Source organism: Anolis carolinensis, chromosome 2 (genome assembly GCF_035594765.1).
Source record: "Anolis carolinensis isolate JA03-04 chromosome 2, rAnoCar3.1.pri, whole genome shotgun sequence".
NCBI lineage: Eukaryota > Metazoa > Chordata > Lepidosauria > Squamata > Dactyloidae > Anolis > Anolis carolinensis.
In genome coordinates, this window is record NC_085842.1 from 36,254,292 (window position 1) to 36,275,116 (window position 20,825).

At 38.4% G+C, this 20,825-nt stretch overlaps 1 protein-coding gene across 15 annotated transcripts in view; it reads right to left on the reverse strand.

Annotated features, from left to right (window-relative positions):
• Positions 1 to 20,825, reverse strand: part of cfap20dc (CFAP20 domain containing) — a 294,908-nt gene that overhangs the window by 179,438 nt on the left and 94,645 nt on the right. For 14 of the 15 annotated variants that reach the window (XM_062969646.1, XM_008105414.3, XM_008105415.3 and 11 more), the window contains one exon: positions 13,986 to 14,058. The exons of the other annotated variant lie outside the window; for it this stretch is intronic. In XM_062969646.1, coding sequence (XP_062825716.1) covers positions 13,986 to 14,058 — 73 coding nt within the window. The remainder of the gene's footprint in view (positions 1 to 13,985; positions 14,059 to 20,825) is intronic. 15 annotated transcript variants of the gene reach the window in all.

Sequence of the window (20,825 nt, forward strand, 5' to 3'; positions counted from 1 at the left end):
ATAATGAGTTAGATTTTGAGAAGGCACTTCTTTTTCCTGATAGTAGGTAAGAACATCCTGGGACTGAACAGAATGCTCATGGACAACTGTCTGTGAACCACATTTAGTCAATGGGTTGCCAAGTGTCTAAATATCAGCAGTGCTGTCTTTGCTATGCCATTCACAGATTATAAAAGGTCAGGATCAAACGTTGGGAGCCAGGACTAATGAAACAGAGCTAAAATGCAAAATAAAGTAGTAAGAAATGTTCACATCATGTGAACCACATGAAAAAGGTCATTTAATCTAGCACAAACTGAAAACTGTAAACACTAAATCCATTACAAACAGACTTGCCTGGAAGAACATATATCTAAGCAGGCAATTTTAAAAATCAGAAGTAGAACTTCTTCCTTAGCGAATTCATAGAGTTAACACAGAGTAGAAGAGAGAAGCAACGAGTAAGTATAGCTGAAAATGTCCAAAAGACACAGCATTAGGCATAGGTTTAATTCCTGTCTAGCAGTCTCCAGTGAAAATTTTTTCACTTTCTTGCTTGGAACATTGTAATACTACTTTGTGTACAATGGGAAAAAATAACACTTGATCTCAAACTTCATTTCGAATCTCTTTCTTGCTTACTATTAAATTTATCTTCCTCCCTGTCCCCCCCCCCCCCCCCCGCAAAACCTATACAACAGGTGCTTCTTACAATGAAGAAATAAGACTCAAATGTGTATGACATCCACATGAATAGGATTTAACAGGATTTAGGCATCTGAGTTTTCAAAATGTATGTGTCACAGAAATGAAGTATTCTGTAGACGTTGAATTCTGAACCAAGACTTAATCTCTCTCTTGCTGCAGAGGACCTTGAGACACTTTAACAGGATTAGGCTGCAATAAATGGCAATGGATTACCACCTACAGGTGCGGGTGTATGTTACACTCTCCTCCTTCATGGTTCTTTCCAACTAGTTTTGTGCTAATCGTACAGCAGCGATGACATAGGGCTATCATAGTCCCTCAACAGCCCTAGCCTTTTCAGAAGAAAGGGGTAGGTTACAAATGCTTTCTGAAAAACCACAATAACTATGTTGAGTCTTCATGGCAGAAAGCAGCTGTAGTTAGAGGCCATGTTTCTAGAAACAGATGACATACAGTGTGATGACTCATGGGCCATGTAGTCCCGTTCCTAGTGCTGTTGTGAATGATGAAGAGGAAAACTTGGGTTTTCCACCATTTCAGCCAGAAAAGGAACTATCCCAGCCAGAAATTGAGCCTTTGCACCTGCAGGAGGCTTGTCTTCCAGAAATCTGCCAAACAAGCCCTGAGTCGAGTTCTCCCCCTTTTTCGCGCCGTAATTATTATCTCCAGCAAAAAGGAGTGCAACAAGCTAATCGCAGGAGTTTGAGAATTGCAGCAAAGCATTCAGATGATTAAGCCTGCTGCCATGAGAAATTTTAGGGAGTCATACATCTGGACACAGAGATTGACTTTCGTTTCTGATTCCCCAGAGAAGTGTTCTCTGGTGGGAAAACGAGGCCTATTTAGGTTCCTTGCTCCCGAAGGAATCTTGCGGAGTCAATTCGTCAGCTACCGGAGCAGCGTGTGTGGACAGCTACTCCTGCTTTCAAGCCTTTGTTCCTGTTCCAAGCCTTCGTTCTCAGCCTTGTTTTCTCCCCGGATCTTGCCTTGTTTTCCGGACCTCGCCAAGTAATTACCACGGATCTTGTTCTTGCTCCTCGTTTTCCTTGTTGCCTTGAATCAAGCTTTGTGTGCCAAGAATCAAGTTATTTCCTAGCCTTGCTCAAGTTCATGGACTAAAGGACCTTGTCATCTCCCCTCACTTGCTTGGCAAGTGTGTGTTTCAGTTATTGGATTACAACTTTGGACCTTAATATTTCATATTGGACATTGCTTTTTTGGACTAATTTTGACCTTTCCTGAAAGGTCTACTTCTGGACTATTTCCTATACTTGTTTTTATTAACTTTATATATTTCCTTAATAAAGATATTAGATAGATTCTGGCCTCTGTGTATGGTTATTGGTGCTCTGCAGCCTGGGTCGTGACATACAGTGAGGCTAGAGCAGGGCTGACTCCATAAAACTGAGTAAACATAAGAAGCTATATTTGAGTATCAGTTATTATATACAGTAGAGTCTCACTTATCCAACATAAACGGGCCGGCAGAATGTTGAATAAGCGAATATGTTGGATAATAAGGCGAGATTAAGAAAAAGCATATTAAACATCAAAATAGGTTATGATTTTACAAATTAAGCACCAAAACATCATGTTATACAACTAATTTGACAGAAAAAGTAGTTCATTACACATTAATGCTATGTAGTAATTACTGTATTTACGAATTTAGCACCAAAATATCACAATGCATTGAAAACATTGACTACAAAACTGCATTGGATAATCTAGAACGTTGGATAAGTGAGTGTTGGATAAGTGAGACTCTACTGTATTTAAATGGTAGATACTGGCATCATCAACTAGCCATGAATACAAACAGTAACAATTGCAGTTTCTGGAGAATTAAAAGAAAGATTTTTCTTCTATCCTACCACTTCTCAAGTGATGGGTAGCAGCATCATGCAATGGGTGAAATAATCTGCAGTGTCTGAGTAATGTCTCAGGACAACTGCATACAAAATACATCTCAGTAGCCAATGTGTGAGGCTGAAAATATATGACTGGGCATAGCAAGTTTCTCTTGTGAAAGGAACATACTGAACATAGCAACTGAAGTTGATAGGCTGCCAATATCCACCTTATCAAGGAACATCCAGGTATTATTTTTTGAGCAACCCTTGTACCTGGATCCACAAAGGAGGAGGAGGCCTGATGATTTCTCCAACAGGTTTTGAATGGAAGGGTTGGGTGAGCTTGTTTTACAAAACCTATCTTCCTGACAGTTGTGCATATCTTGAAAAGAGTGCCCACGGCCTCCCGTTATCGTACTGGAAGAGACCCTTTCCCTCTTCAATATGTTGGCAGGTTTCCTCCATGAGGCCTGCTGATTTGTGTCATCCTTAGCAGTAAAGGCTGATGGACAGCGATGTGGACTTAATTGCCCAGACGGACCCATGCCGGGCTGTGCTGCTTTGCCTTGAGGCTAGGCAATGAGAATCCTATTGGAAGAGGACTACTACATTTTTGTGGTCTTCTAAGAGGTATGGGAGGAAGCTATCTTCTCCCATAAGAATTGTTGATAGCTGGCCATGCAGACTTGGTAGTTCACTACTCAGATGGCAAGGTCAGCTGACAAATCAAACTTTCAACCAAGAGATCAAGATGTCTACTTTTCTTGTTTGGTGCAGTAGAGAAGATTTTGCTTGGACTGTTTCCACCAAGAGAGCTCGGTGTCAGGTGGGTGGCTAGGAAGGCTGTGTCGTTCAGTTGGACCTTGTACAGGTTATTAAGCTCCCTAGTGGTGGGTGGCATTGATGATGGTTTAGCCCAGGCCTGCACAACCTGTGACCCTCCAGCCTTTGGGGCCTCAAACTCCCAGCTGTAGGCAGCTTGTTTAATAGGAATTCTGGGAAATGAAGTACAAAACCTGGAGGACTGCAGGTTGGGCAGGCCTGGTTTAGTCCATGCATGTCAGATAGCCTCCTGTAAGGTCAGGAAAAGAGGGGATATGGTGACGGCTATTATGGAAGGCCTTGAGAAATTCCTGACTACTCAAACAAATGAGAAACAAAACAGAATATAAAAAAGTACAGCCATGTCACATTTCCATCAAAATGTTTAAAAAGGCAAAATGAATAAATAACCACATTAATATACCATCATTAGGAAAAATGTAGTGATATTCTTTTTGAATAACACTAATAAAGAGTATTAGTTGAAGGTGAAGAGGATAATTTTCTGTATTACATAATGGCATTTTGGCACTTTTAGCCTCAGTATAATAGTGCATCCCTGAGAGGATGAATTATCAGAACCTTGAAAATATTAAGATAGTGGAGATCATCAAAATGTTATTTGAATATTGGATTCTCTTTAAGGATATCATGCCCTGGAAGGACATCATTTGGATCAATAGAAGGACACCATTTCATCAATAGAAGAGTTTCAGGTATAAAGCAATATCTGTATAATCCTTTGAACTACATACTAAAACACTTCTATTGTACCAGTGATTAACAATAAATGATATTCAAGGAGACAGTGGGATTTCTTTTCAAACTCAATTTATAAATTCAGCACACTCAAATGGTGAGGTGATCCTGGATTGTAACATTCAGATTTCACATGGAAGTTATTTATGTTTAAATTCTTTCCCATGAAGAAAGCTCCACTTATACAGAACTTACGATATTTTAGTTCAACTTTCTCTCTGCTAGTATCACAATTACTTGGAGATACTTTCAGAATTATGAATTAATTTCTCTCTCCCTTTATGTTTGAAGAAGGCTGATGGTATTCTGATTTTTGTTCTTCATCTCAATGGTTTGTTTCATTTGTTTTCTCCTTTCCTTGTTGTTTTTATACTGATTGCTAATAGAGTCATAGAATCATAATAACCCCTACAATCCTCATTATGAGTGGAAATAAATAAATAAATAAATAATAAAAACTTTATTCTTGTATCCTGCCTCCATCTCCCTGAAGTGACTTGGGGCGGCTTACACAGGGACTAGCCCAAAACCAACATAGCATTATATACAACAGTAATTAAAACAGTAATTTAAAACAATATAACAAAGGTATAAACAACATAACCTAACAGATACTTTAAAAGCCTGAGCATTGATTGCTACATACAGCAGAGGGTGACTAGTGCAAGAGCTCCAAAAGATCCATTGGTAAAATTGGGGCAAATAGGGAAAGAATAAGGGAACAGTTCCATTAAAGTGCTAAAACATATAGAGTGAGGAACAGTGATAAAGTGCCATACATATTTGTAAACAGATTGCATGTCTGATGGGCTTATTCACTCAAATGTGCACCGGAACATCCACGTTTTCAATTCCTGGCAGAAGATGGGCAATGAAGGAGCCAACCTAATCTCTCTGGGGAGAGAGTTCCAGAGCCGGGGGGCCACCACCAAGAAGGCTCTCTCCCTCGTCCCCACCAGTCACGCTTGGGACAGAGGTGGGAGAGAGAGAAGGGCCTCCCTGGAAGATCTTAGGGCCCTTGCAGGTTCATATGGGAGGAGGTGATTGCGGAGATAGGTAGGTCCTGAACTGTTTAAGGCTTCATAGGTAATACTGCACCCTGAATTGGAAAAAAGGAAGTAAAAATGCATACTTGGCTCCCAATTTATTACATGATGGGTTTCTCTATTGGAGGACATTCAAACATACAACTCTTTCTACACATAGTGTACAGAAGTAGTTAAGAAACAGTTTTAACAAATCAAATCTACTAAAAATATAAACTGTGAACTATAAGAATCTGAATGTTTATTGGTGAGATTTTAATTTTAAAATGTCCTACTATTTTCGTAACCTGCACATTTCTTACAACTTAATGATGTGGGATGCACTGTGCTTTTGCCATTTGGCTCACATCTTTAAAAATATGACTTTAAGTTTTGAGGAACAAGATTTGAACAGTATAACTTGTACAATAATTCATTCACACAATAGAAACAGAGAGGCCAAGAGAAAAAGAGAGATTCATTAGTTATCTGAACATCAAAAAGCCCCTAGGCTGAAATACAAACTGTTCTGTGTTATTTTGGATGTCTTGAAGGAGTTCCAGAATACACCAATTAATCAGAGATGACTTTTTAATTTCCTATGACATATTGCAATAAATAAAATTATTAAAGGAAATCTAATCCATCTGGTGTGCAGAGGTCACGATTTAATTAGGATTTATATATCAGAAATTAAACTGGGAGTGAAAGAAATGCTGAAAAGTGACAGAAAACTTTGATTACACCATTCCAGCTATTAATATTTCCTTATTTCTTGCTCCTATAGCTTAATGAAGTAAACACTCTGAAGCAGATCAGAACAAAGTTTGTTTACTTTGTTTTCCAACTGCTAGCATTCAAGGCAGGTTTAAAAGTGATTATGTCAAGATCCAGTTAAAACTAGTTTGATCTGCTGCTAAAATAATCTGAACCTTTCTTCTAGCATTAAGAAATCAACACTGTCACTGTAATCTTACAAGCATGCCAAACAGTCACTATGTGCCCAATGACTGCTGAGGGTTTCAGTAGAGAATGCTTCATAAAAGCTGTTGCATAAACTTCACCTTGTGATTACACAATCTTAAGTGACAATACAAGATTTAGCTTCTTTCCACTAGGAAATGCAGTTGTTGAGACCAACTTGTGTGCTTAAAAGAGGAAAGGTATGAGCTAAGAAAAAACAGTCTTCTGTGCATCTTAAGTGGTTATAACAAACACGTGGAGTGGATGCCCCCTTACATGAAACAACATATAGAGATTTGTTTTTTCCTCCACTCTGTGCATACAGAATTTATATGTTAAGTGTGACGTTCCCTTGCTTTGGTGCATCCGGAGTCCACATAGTGAATTTAATTATGCAAGTCTTGGAACATGAGAGGGGTTACACCTGTATCTCTCACACACATACTTACTATAATTAAAGCTAATAATGACATTGCTCAGATCCTGGACTGTCTCCAGTTATATAATTCTAGCAAATGTTCAAGCATCAACTAGCAACTGTTACAGTTAGCCTAACTTGATCTTTCAAAATCCATTTTTTAAAAAGTTGCAGTTTTCAAAAGCTAAAGAAAGGAAAACAAAATTCCATAAGCAGGAACAGCCTGACAGAATGAAATATAAGAAATGTCCTTGACAAAGAAATGCAACTAACTAACTCTGTCCCATAGTCCAAATGAGTTTGCATTGGTATAGTGCAGGCATGACCAGCTGTTAGGAATTGTGGGAGTTGAAGTCCAAAACACCTGAAGGGCCAAGGTTTGCCCATGCCTGGTATAGTGTATCCAAAGAAATAGAAACACTTTGTGAACTGTAGCCCTGATTTGCCTGGAGGGGAGTTTCACATATTTGGTGGGATGTGGGCCTATTCCAAAAGGGCCAGAACAAGATAAACAAGCAAACTCTACTTCAAGTAGAGAGTGCAATAACTGTTTTTTATTCCTTAGAAAGTAAGATTAATCTTTATTATAAGAGATGAACTTTTATTTCAATCATTCTTGTATTATTGTCCTTACTGTATTTCTTTCTGTGGACTGTCTACAGACGTCACACCAAACTCCTGGAGCGTTTCCATCAGCGTTGCCTCAGGAAAATCCTGCAAATCTCTTGGGAAGACAAGCGGACAAATGTCAGCGTGCTTGAGGAAGCAAAGACCACCAGCATTGAAGCAATGTTCCTACGCCATCAACTCCGCTGGACTGGCCACGTTGTCCGAATGCCCGATCACCGTCTCCCAAAGCAGCTCCTCTACTCCGAACTCAAGAATGGGAAACGGAATGTTGGTGGGCAGGAAAAGAGATTTAAAGATGAGCTCAAAGCCAACCTTAAAAACTGTGGCATAGACACTGAGAACTGGGAAGCCCTGGCCCTTGAGCGCTCCAATTGGAGGTCAGCTGTGACCAACAATGCTGCGGAGTTCGAAGAGGCACAAACGGAGGGCTTAAGGGAGAAACGTGCCAAGAGGAAGGAGCGTCAAGCTAACCCCGACCGGGACCGCCTTCCACCTGGAAACCGATGTCCTCACTGCGGGAGAATATGCAGGTCAAGAATAGGTCTCTTCAGCCACCTAAGAACCCACCCCCAAGATACCAAGGATGGAAAACTATCATCCTCGAACTACGAGGGATCGCCTAAGTAAGTAATTTCTTTCTGTAAGACACCTCAATGGTATGTGGGAAAATGGAATATAAATACTATAAATGCAGACAGCTGGTCAACAGCATCAGAAAACATCTAATGAGCCCTTAATATATTTTCCAGTGATTGATTCACCAAAACATAATCAGAAGGGAAGAAAGGACCTTTTAATGAAGACAATTTTTTTGGAGTTCTCTCAGAGATTCCAACAATAATAGCTGAAATCAAATTCTGATTTTGGTAAGGAAGAAAAAAAAAAGGGGGGGGGCTGTACTAGAGCAAAGAGCCGAGATGGGAAATGAGTACAAGTAAACAATGTTGAAATTAAATAGCTGTCAAAATCAATGGATAGCCTGAAAGGCAACAAATGATGGAATTCACACAAAAGATGTCCAGAAATACAGAAAATGATAATGTGCTGTAAGTGATGGAGAAATATATAATCATAGCTATTATTTATTACCAAAGATGTCAAATGAAAAATCCACAAAATTTGTCTCTGTATATATTTAAACATAGAATCAATATCATGTCTCCTAGAATATGGCAGAACTCTCTCAAAGATGAAGGTGGAGAATTTATGTCAAGTATTAGTTTCATATATTCTGTAACTGGTATCTTCTTCTCAAGACGAAAATCTAGCATTCAGATGTCTGCTCCTACAAACAGAATTCTCTCCATGTGCAGGAAAAGACTAGTACTTGGCTCTATTTTGTTTGAACTATTAAAGAATGAACAATAGATCATGATTTGACATCTTTGATCTTCACAGAATTCTAAAAAGGTTTAATTTTCTAAAAGCTAGGAAGATAACATAGAACTTGATTTGGGAATACAGTACTTTAAAAAATTGTAGATCCCATAACACTATATGAGCACATTAGGAAATCCATCCTGGGTTTTATAAGACCAATTAAAATGCCTCTTTTATATCTTTTAGGGCATCTCTACAAACTTGCCTTCCCATTGGACAGAACAGATGGAATTAGCATCTGGCCCTTCTTCAAAACAGAAAGCCCAAGAGATAATAGCCATCTAAGGAAAAAAAACCCATATTCATCCCCGAAACAGCAATGAAAGCAAGATTTTACCAACCAGAATCTCTGGAACCAAACTAAGTTTGAATTTAAGACACATCGGCAATTTGGGAAAGAGCCCAGAAATTGGTCTTTTTGCAATAAGAGCAGGCACTGTGCTGTATGTTCAGAAACAGAAATATTCACTAGTTATTATCAACACTAGTTATTAACAAGATTGTGGGGTTAAAATGATTTTTCTGACAAGGCTTCATCTGATGAAGTGGACTAGAGTCCACAAAAGCTTATGCTAAAAACCTGACCTCAAAGGTGCTACAGGATCCTTCATATTTTTAACATAAAATATACCTCTGAAAATACAGTGCTAAATCATAACATCTGTACAATACACCCAAAAATTCAGAATACACAATAAAAAAATGCCACTAATTTGAAGATAATAAGTCAGGGTTTTTCAAACGTTTTATTTAAAAGTGTTCTTTCCCAAGACTTCAGCCTAAGAAACAAGGAACGGTATATATGGACATGGCTTTTAATTCTTTTTGTATTGTTTAATGTGTAATTGTGTTTAATTGTTTTATTATGGTCTATTTATATTATTGAATGCTACACTGTTGTATTTGTTTTATTAATTTATGTAAGCACTTAGAGGCATTGAATGTTTGCCTTTCTATGTTTGTTAGCCACCCTGAGTCCCACACAGTGAGATGTGGCGGGATATAAATAAAGTTTTATTATTATTTATTATAAGATTTTTCTCCTTATTTACTATAAAGTAACATTCATTTTCCAATGTAATACAACTGCACTGAAAAGAAAATTAAGAATAGCAGACTATTCTTTCTGTTTCTAGTGCTTAGAAAATACTTTTGCTCCCAAATCCAGTGCACAGCTGTGTAGGATTCCAATAAAGCACTTCAGATACAAAAATAAAATGAAGTAATTGTGTTTCTAAATTGCAGACAAATCCTAAGAGGTAGGAAGCATGTAGGAAGAAAAATACTTCAGTTTTCGGTATTCTAGGAAATTGGCTCATATCTGATAAACAAGCTTTCCTATCAATCTTTTTTACTTAATTACATTATAGTGCATAATGCTGTATTAGTTTTGTCCCTCTTAACACAAGTCCTTCTGTTCAAAGTGTAGACAACAGCAGTCATTCCATCCAATCAGAGATATCTACTCTTCACTTCTCCAGTTTTCCTTTCCTTTTTTCTCATTTTCTCTCTACATTGTTCCATGACAACAACTACAGAGTCCTCACTGAATTGTTTGCCCCTTTAGTTAATTCAATACGTTCCCCCTCTCCCCCCTGTATTTTCAACAAACTTCAGGGTTTCTTCAAACATATTCACCTCTTTTCAGCAGCCTCAGCTTTGGCTGCAATCACAATTATCACATAAGTATCTTAACTCTAACCAGCATAACAAACACTATAGATCCTGGGGATATGAGGTTATTTTACAAATCTGCAAGGCCTTCTGATGAGACAAAACATTTTCACACATTTGGCACTTTACATTGAACAAACAATGAAATTATGATTTCCCTAACAGAAAAGTGTTGAAGAATGGTGCTGGTGAACAGAAATTTATAATTATCTAACTATCAATTGCAGGGGTAAGTATAAAAGAATAAGGAGATAGCGTAGCTTGCATGCATTTTGGTGACATTTATAATTTTAAAGAATTGTAACGTGACACACAAATGTTAAAGTAACTTCATAATAAAAATTAATATAATCCGGGTAGAACATTTCTTAATACCGCATCGCTGCCAGGAAGCTGTATGGCCCCACTGGACGATGTACTGTCTCCTCAAGATTGAGGAGTCCTACAGCCTTAGTTTCAGAATATATCGATTAGACTTCATATTGTTAGTGACACCAGCACTAACACCCGCTGACAAATACAAAATCTTTTCCTTCTTAAACTCTTTTCATTTGGGAATTTTTTGTGACTCTTTGCCATCAAAAATTTTACATGACCCCAAATATATAAAATAGATACAAAAAACAAACATTTACTGATAATAAATCAGGGCGTGCAGGGCGTGCTGAACCGGTTCATTTTTCTTTTTACGAAGTACAACTGACACATTTACTTCAGAGTCCACTGTAAACACTAGTCTTGTGCATTTGTATAGTATCACTATCCGTTTCTGTTTTTTATTCGTAAAACCCCGTTTTTGCTTTCGAGTGCTTCTCCTGAAAATGAATGAGCACCTTTCCGAATGAGCCTTTTTGTTCCGTGTCCGAAAATACAAATATTTCCTTCCCAATGGCAGCAGTGGGCAGACTTCCCAGGCTCCCCTTCCTGATATGTGCTTTAAAGAGGCTTTTTATCGGGGTTTACCTTACCTTCATCTGGGGAGTCAAAGGGGTCCCTGGCTGGGGCTGAAGACACCTCCAAGACAGAGATAGAGGAGAGAACAGGGATTGCGCACAGGATGAAAAACTATCTCCATTGCCATTTCTTGCTGCCATTTTCCCCTTCAATTGGAAAACCTACCTTGCACCACTGCTGAGGTCTCTTCATCGGAGCTAGGGGCGGACCTACAGAGGAATCCTTGGTGCAGGGCCGGAACATGCCACGTTTGCTGATGGCTTGCTCTCCATTGCGTTCGCCAGCAGTCTTGCTTCACAACCGTGCGGGCCCAGAAAGGAACTGGCAGGAATGGGCACTTTGGGCCTGCATGCCACACGTGTACTCTCTTTCCAAGGTGAGTGTGTGTGTGTGGTGTGCAAGTCAAAGCGCCCATGCCTGCCAGGGCCTGCAGCCAAGCGCTGAAATTCAGGCAACCAAACGGTTACCGTTCCCACTTTCTTTCACTATTATTTTCGTACGGGGGGTGGGGGTGGGGGTGGTTACCGTATTGTGCCATTCGAATGAAACAAATGGTACGAAAAAACTGATTAAACGGCAGAAACAGGTACTGTGCACATGACTAGAAAACGCTGTTGCTGTGATGTCTCATGGGCCATGTAGTCCCGTTCCTAGTACTATTGTGGCAGACGAAGAGGAAAACTTGGGTTTCCCACCGTTTCAGCCAGAATTGGAGCCCTTGCACCTGCAGGATGTTTGCCCTCCAGAAGTCAGCCAAACAAGCCTTGGGCAGAATTCTCCCCCGTTCTCTCGTAAGGATAATTATAATCGAGATAGAGGCGCTAGGGAGGCGAATCGCCGAAGCGCCAGAATCGCTGCCAGACAATTAGCTGATTAAGCCTGTTTCCCTTGGGAAATCTTAAGGAGTCATGCATCTGGACACAGTATGGGTTTCACTTCTTGTTCCCCAGGGAAAGTGTTCCTTGGCGGGGAAACAAGATCCTATATAGGTGTTTACCCGCAAGGAGATCCTTGCGGAGTCAATTTGTCAGCTTCAGGAGTGAGATCGTGTGTGGACTACGCTACTCCAGTTCCTTGTTTCCAGGACCTTGCCACGGACCTTGTTCTAGTTCCAAGCCTGCCTTGTTCCCCGGACCTTGCTTCGGACCTCGTTCTTGCTTCTTGCTTCTTGTTGCCACGTATCAAGTCTTGTTTGCCAAGAATCTAGTTGTTTTCCAGCCTTGTTGTCAAGCTCCATTGGACTAAAGGACCTTGTCATTTCCCCACACTTTGCTTGGCAAAGTGTGTGTTTCGGTTATTGGATTATAACTTTGGACTCTAATATCATATATTGGACATTATTCTCCTGGACTATATTTGACCTTCCCTGAAAGGTCTACTTCTGAACTATATTCTTCACCTGTTTTTATTGACTTTATATATTCCTTTAATAAAGATATTAGATAGAATCTGGCTTCTGCGCATGGTTATTGGTGCTCTGTAGCCTGGGTCCTGACAGTTGCTAACATTTTCGTGTAAATGTCTAAAACAGCCACTAGGCAGCAATCAGAAAACTTTTATGTGACCTCAACATTGAGCTAAGGATTCATCTGGGGTTGGGACCCACAGTTTAAGATGTAGTGGTTTATATATACCAAAAGTTTAAACCAAAAGTTTATATGTGGCGCAGCTGTTGAGCAGCTGCCTTAAATCACTCTGACCATGAGGTCATGAGTTCGAGACCAGCCCGTGGCGGGGTGAGCACCCGTCAATTAAAAATAAAAAATAGCCCCTGCTCGTTGCTGACCTAGCAACCCGAAAGATAGTTGCATCTATCAAGTAGGAGATAAGGTACCACTTATAAAGTGGGGAGGCAAGATTAACTAATTTACGACCTGGAATGAGGAAGTGCCGTCAGTGTGGATGATGAAGCAACTGCTCCCCCCTGTGGCCAGAATCGAACATCCCCTCAGAAGAAGGTTATCTAGCCTCTGCGTGTGTCTCTCAGTCTCTGTTTGATGTGTTTATGGGCATTGAATGTTTGCCCTATGTGTGTTATAATGTGATCCGCCCTGAGTCCCCTTCGGGGTGAGAAGGGCGGAATATAAATACTGTAAATAAATAAATAATAATAAATAAGAATTATCCTTCCATCACTGTAAATTCTAAATGTTACAGAAGATGCCCCAAATTTCTTTGGCAGAAGCGAGGAAATATTTATTTTATAAACAATGATGCTTCTCTCTTTCTTCTGCAAAGCTCAAGGCTGCTGAGAAGGATAAACCATAAATTAGCAAGTTAAGACAACCCTTATAATATAACCATGCAGCATTACAATATTAAAACATGAAATCAATTGTACCCATGGCTCTACCCAAAAAGCAGGATCATATCCTAATAATCCACAGCACTGTGCTCACCATGTAATTTCAAATGAACTAAACAAAGCCAATCATATTTTAATTACAAAAATAATTACCACAAGCCAAAAGAAAAAGAGGTTTCTGTTGTGTTTTTGAAATGGTAGAATTAACCATTCAATGTCTGCTGCTATCAGGAATGGTCACCTGTGCCTTTTCTTTTAATTATGATATATAATATATTCACCATTAAAATATACTTGTATTGCATTACAAGAATTAGCTTTCTAATCCCCAGGGAAAGACACCACAAAAATGTCTGAGAAATCATGGTCAAATTAGCTTAATTACTTCTTGTCAACTTGATTAGTTGCTGCTCTTTAATGCAAAAGCTGCCACTTGCAATTAATAGCAGTTGGTACTGGTTCAATTGATTGTCTACAGTGCATGAAACATGATAGGAAGTTTAGTATTATCTTACAGCAATTCAGTTGAGAAGTCCTGTCCCAGTGGTACATAAATCTGAAGTACCAGAAATGGCTGTATCAGTCCAACTAGAATGAAACAAAAGAAACATATTACACACCACACTTTTGGTATATTAAGGGGGATAGAAATATTTTTAGTATTTCCCAAATTCTGCACAGTACAGGCAGTCTCCAAGTTACAAACATCCAACTTACAAATGACTCATAGTTAAGAACGGGGATGAGATAACAGGAAGTGAGAGAAATCTACCTCTTGGAATCGAAATTCACTCCCAGAAGAGTTATAATGGGGAAAAGATGTCTCCACTGAAGGTTTCTCACCAATCTTTGTTTCCACAAGCCACATTTTGCAAAATACCATTATGACAGGGATGGAAGGTGAAGTGAAATATTTTGAACAGGGGCACAGACAGCAAGACAAACACCACAGGGGCTTTAGCTCTTTCCTATGCCATTCAAAGCTTGTGTGTGTGCGTGTGTACACACACACACACACACACACACACACATATATATATAGCTGGAGTTATACTTAAAAATGTATCTGTTTCGACTTACATACAAATTCAACTTAAAAACAAACCTACAGAACCTATCTTGTCCATAACTTGGGGGCTGCCTGTAGGTGAAAAAGAGTGAGATGTGCACAATAGAAAGAGAAAGAAACAGAGGCATTTTCCAATGTTCAAATCCTAATTCTGCCCTCTCCCCAAAAACTAATTACATTACAGTTTCTCACTATGCTTAGCAAGGAAGTATGTATATACATAGTGTGCATTCTTCAAGGAATCATAAAATCAAGCTAAACCTTCGCAGATATATTCTGTCAAATCTGGATGATATGGCAGTGTAGAAGGGGCCTAAATCATCACACAATAAAATCCAGATTAGGTCAGATGTGGCTAACCGAGAGTTTGCTGTAATCTGAATAACTCAAAGAAAAGTGGCAATTTAGATGGGGAAGTAGAAAGCAAACTTCCTTGCAAAATCAAAAGCTATATTCAAGCTGGAAAAACTTTTGAGAAATGATGTTTACAGAAAAGGTCCCTGGGGTTGCTTGGCTAAAAAATGATGAAAAACTAGCAGATAGAATACCTTCAAAACAAAGCCTTTCAATTTACCAATAACAATCAATTATGATCTTTGTTGTAATTGAAACTCTTCTGCTATTCAACCACTTACTTAACTACTTTAGTTACTTTATATCTAATTATGAATTAAAAATATTGTCAGGATATTTATTTATTTATTTACAACATTTATATCCTGCCCTTCTCACCCGAAGGGACTCAGGATACTGCAAACAATGAGACTTCCTGCTGCACTGTTACTTCTACCTTGCCATATTCCTCTGCCCCACACTTTTTAAGTATTTGTTTAATTCCTAGACATATCTATTTGATATAACCTGGTTTTGTGATCCAGACTATACTAATTCAGCCTTTCATATTGATTGTGTTAAACACTCTTTCATAACATATCCTCTTGGCTTAGGATATCTACATGAAGCAGTGGCCAAGGAAGGCTTATCCTCACAATGTATTTGTCAACTTTAAGGTTTTGTGGAGTGGGATTCCAGGCTTATTTTGTGAACATTTGTCTTGTTCACTATTTATATTTCAGAAAATTGTAGCTATTACTTAACCATTGCTTCCCTGTACAAAATATACTTTGCAGCTCAGACTTTGATGTTAGCATTCTGTAGAAAAAGACTAACCACATATACTATGCTATTTAATATTGAGGTATAGTATTAGCAGGTAAAAGATATGCTCAATTTCATTTTATTAACTTACTTATGATCATTTTCCTTAAATGAGTTCAAAATAACTAACATAGCTCTTCTTCACACCAATTTATCCTAACAACATACCAGTGAAATCAGGCTGGATGGCTGTTACTGCCTCAAGCTCATCCAATGAGTTTAATGAGCCTGTAGCTCCAAAGTCCCAGTCCAATACTTTAACTATTACTCATATACCTATTAGTCAGGATAACTATACAAATCCTGAAATATCAGCTGTGGAATGGTAAATAACAGTGAAAGTCATGCCTCACCCTATCACAAAGATTCAGTGTGTCAGATGAGGTGGACCTGAAATTTATATATCTAAGGGGGCATCTGCACTGTAAAATTAATGCAATTTGATACCAATTCAACTGCCATGGTTCAATGCTATGAAATCATGAGAGCTGTAGTTTGAGACATAAGCACTCTTGGGCAGAAAAGGCGAAATACCTTGTAAAATTACAATTCCCATGATTGAGTCATGCCAGTTACAGTGGTATCAAACTGCATTAATTCTACAGTATGGATGAACTCTCAGAAAAACTGAATTATTCTTAGTTATGATCACAGAATTACTGAGATCACACAGAAATGTTAAAACTCAGCAGCACTAACATAAGACTGGACAATAAAAATGAAGGACTTGGCAGAGATGTACAAACTTGCATATTAAAAGAAGGGACATGGGAGGGGGAGAAGTGAATGCTTTGAAACCTTTTATTGACTTTTTGCATAAAGAAGAAAACTATCAATTTTAAGTTTTGAAGACTAATTTGAAAAGTGTTCTTGCTCAACACTAAGAAATCTGATGAATTTTATTTATCGTGTCAAAAGTGAACTGAGGATACAGTTGTAATGTATTTAAAAACACAAAGTTAAAAACTTGGCATTATACTAAATGTCTTTTGACCAGAAGCTGGCCACTGGGAGTGTCTCTGGTGTTGCTGTAAGAAGGTCCTCCATTGTGCATGTGGCAGGGCTCAGACTGCATTGTAATAGGTGGTCTGTGGTTTGCTCTTCTCCATACTTGCATGTCGTGGACTCTACTTTGTGGCTCCATTTCTTAAGGTTGGTTCTGCATCTCATGGTGCCAGAGTGCAGTGTGTTCAGCGCCTTCCAAGTCACCCCGTCTTCTGTGTGCCCAGGAGGGAGTCTCTCATTCGGTATCAGCCATGGATTGAGGTTCCAGGTTTTAGCCTGCTGCAAGTATCTCTGTAGATCTTAGAAAATGATTTCTTGATTTAAGGTGTTGGTGTGCGGGTTGATATCCGAACAGGGGGTGGGCCTGAGATATCACTGAGATATCAATTGATATTTTCATTGCTGGCTGCAACTTCACGGTGGATGTCAGGTGGTGCAATGCCGGCTAAACAGTATCATTTCTCCAGTGGTGTGGGGTATAGACATACTGTAACAACACGGCATGTTTCATTAAGAGCCACATCCACTGTTTTAACGTAGCGAGATGTGTTCTACACTGGGCATGTATATTCAGCAGCAGAGTAGCAAAGCGCAGAGGCAGATGTCTTCACTGTGTCTGGCTGTGATCCCTAGATTATGGCAGTCAGCTTTTGTGTGATATTATTTCTAGTCAGAACACGGTCCAGGGTAACTCCCAAGTATCACCTGATGGGTGATATCTATGTTAGTCTTTGTAGCTGAATGAATACAGATCGGAAGTCAACTACCTTTCATGGCATTTTTGTACTTCTATTCTATACTTATCTTAATTCTTTTAAAAACTCATTTTAACTCATTAACCTGACACCTGAGCTGATTCCTTCATGGTACAACCAGCCCTGCAGATGCGATCCCTAGAATCTTCAGGTAGGTTTAAGACATCTGTCTGAAACCTTGAAGAGACTTTGTCAGTAAGATAATAGTGGGCTAGATCAACCACTAGTCTAACTGATAAAATGGTAACTTTATTCCTTCCTTTCCTATAAAAAGTGTTTTGATCTTAATTTATCCTATCTTAACCAACAATTCTTTTTCAAGAGCACTCATCAGATCATCAGGCCACCAAGTATATTTAACACAGCCTTGAGCAATTCCTCCAATATTTGCTTGCTCTAAAAAGTTTAGAGCTCATTTCAGTGCTTTGGTTTTAAATATGCAGTAATTAGCCTAAAGGATAAAACTCTAAATAAATACAAAGTGGTCAGAGTCAGAATGTTTCAAGGGAAATGGTAATTTGAATTTAAGCTGTTTCTAAACACAGAAATTGCAATACTGCCTTAGTAATTAAGTGTTCTCAAATTAAGTCCAAGCACTTTGTTGTAAGCCTGCCAACAAACAATTCAAAGTCCCATTTCTCATAAAAGATGCATTAAATATTTAGAGATCTCAAAATTTTAAGAAAGAAATTTAAAACTAATTGAGTCCATAAGCATTAGTGCTGTAGCATATTTTGAAATAGCTCATTTCTAATATTGCCAATGTTTGGAAAGTTAATTTTGTGATTAGAAAATACTGCTCAAGAATTATTGGTATGTTCCCTTTACCAAACACATTACATAGCAACCAAATCACACAGCTGAAAAATATAAATCTATAATAATCTATTTATGTGATGTACAATTTAATTTACAACAGCAAAATTTAGAGTAGCTTTAACTCCATCAATGCTGAGAATTTTAGATATTTTTCTTAAAAAGTTTATATTCATAAATATGGGAATAATACATCATAAAAGAAGGGCAATTATAAACTATAAATTTTGGAATTTAAACTTAAAAATAAAGACAAGTCATGTAAATCACAATAACCAAAACAGGTAAAGCCACTCACATGTATAATTAAACTTGTAAGATGCTACTCTGCTGAAACAACACCTCTGTAAAATAAGGAATTTAACATGCTATTCTAAATGTCTGTTCAGAAACTCATTTATTTCAATGGGATTTAAGTGTGTACAGTATGGCCCCCATATCTACCTGGGATATGTTCCCAGGGCCCTCATGGGTACCTAACACCTAACAGCAAATTCTGTAAGGAAAAAAAAAATACTATTTTTTTGTGCAAGATCAGAGGTTTATTCACTTTGGCCAAAAAAGATGGCTGGGGTGAGACTCTACCAAATCAGTCATAAAGACAATGAGTATATACAGACATTTATAGAGACTTAGTAGCAATTCAAAAGTCTGAACCGTTTGCCCTGTTGGGCGCTGATTGATGCAGATTACGATCTGTGTGCTGATTGGTGGAGAAAAACTGCCTGTTGTTGCTATTGATTGGTTCCCTGGTCTCGTGGGAAATTTAATAATTTGTCATTGCTCAGTTTGAAGCTTCTAGCTGTTTACTGTGTCTGCCTCCTTTGGGCATTTAGGGGAGGAATGTGGGCAATGTTTGAATTGTAATGGCTTTTATGGTTTGGCTGATTGCTTAATCCTTTCAGCCAGAATTTTTACTATACTTGAAGTGGAAGCATACCACAGAATAACATTGGAGGACCAAGGAATGCCCACAACCCCTTCAACAGACCACCATTTTGAGCAGCATTGCCTTATAGCAGGAGTACACAATGGGAATGGAAAGAATATTCACCAAATGTTTAATTCCCTGGGCAAAAAAAAAAAGGGGGGGGGGTTCCTACCACTTAAGATGCCTGGAATGGAAGAATGATACAGTAGTGCGAACTCTGCATGATTTTCATTCAGCATTCTCAAATCACAAGAGGGGAAAAGATGAAATATCAGAGGACTGAGCAGAGAGGTCCCTCTGAAAAACCTCTTATGTGAGGATGAGAACAAATAGGCTGATCTGGTTGGTTAACAAAATGGGGGCCAGTTATCAGACTCAAAATGCGCCAATTGTGTATTTATATGTATATTTTTATCAATGTTTAATGTATTTAATTTTAATTGATTGAATTATCTGTAATATTTTTATATTGTGTTTTACTGTAAGCCACCCTGAGTCCCCTATGGGTGAGAAGGGCGGGATGTAAGTATTGAAATAAATAAATAAATTCTGTAGTTTGGTTTAAGACCTGGATCAAACCCTTTCTGTACAAAATGCAAAGATTGTTTCATCCCTCAAGTGCCAAGAGAGAGCAGTTTCCTCTGAGCCCACTTGAGAAAGGCTTTTCAAGTAGTTTCATACATTTGATGGGTGGAAATTTATTCTGGCGGCTAGTATGTTTATCACCTTCTCTAAATAACATGTTCTCAGACAAGCCCTCTGCTCAGTTACCAAGTGGCCAGATGCAGCTATCCTAGGTCTGGGTGGACAATGGACCCCTAACTGAGATGTTTAGGTAGAATGGGAATACCAGAGGTTCCTGAGTAACTAAAACTAACAGATGAGAGAATGAGAATGCCACTATGGCTAGGGATAAATTCTTCTTTCTTGAGACAATGCAACATTTGGCTGCATTCTAGCTTTTAAATGAGACATTTAAAATGGTTCATTCAGAAATAGTTGTCTTTTGGAGAAAAGAAAAAGGGATTATATAGTTTTCTTTAATTAACTTATGCACTTTTCCAAAAGAGTAGTATTTCTAAATCATATTAACTAGCTCATTTTCTGGATATTTCTGAAACACACATGTTCACACAGCCTGGGCAAAAAAGACATTAGAAACTATAAACATATGCTGCAAAACATTTTTAAAGATCCCGCTAAATATTGGTGAAATGGCTTTATTTATTGAAGACTACTTCCATATGCAGGTATGCTGTAACTGCTTGTTACAGCCACATTTGTTAATGCAACTAACACAAAAATATTTAGTGGTACAATAAGCAGTGATATTGCTAGTAGATAGGATCACACATCTTCCATCTCTGTTCTCAAAATTCTCATCACATATTCTAATCATACTAGACAAATAAACCCACTATTAATGCTCAATGCTTGCCTTCTTTTATGGTTTATCTCATTCCATGTTTTTACAGTTTATACAGTTTGTAAGGCAATAGAGGTCTGTTTGCAAATAATTTTATCCTCATAATACTCCAAACCAGCAGTATCATGCATGGTGAAGAATCTGTGGCATCTAGCTTTTCTGTGGTGAATTTAAGAGCACAGGAAAACCAGTCTG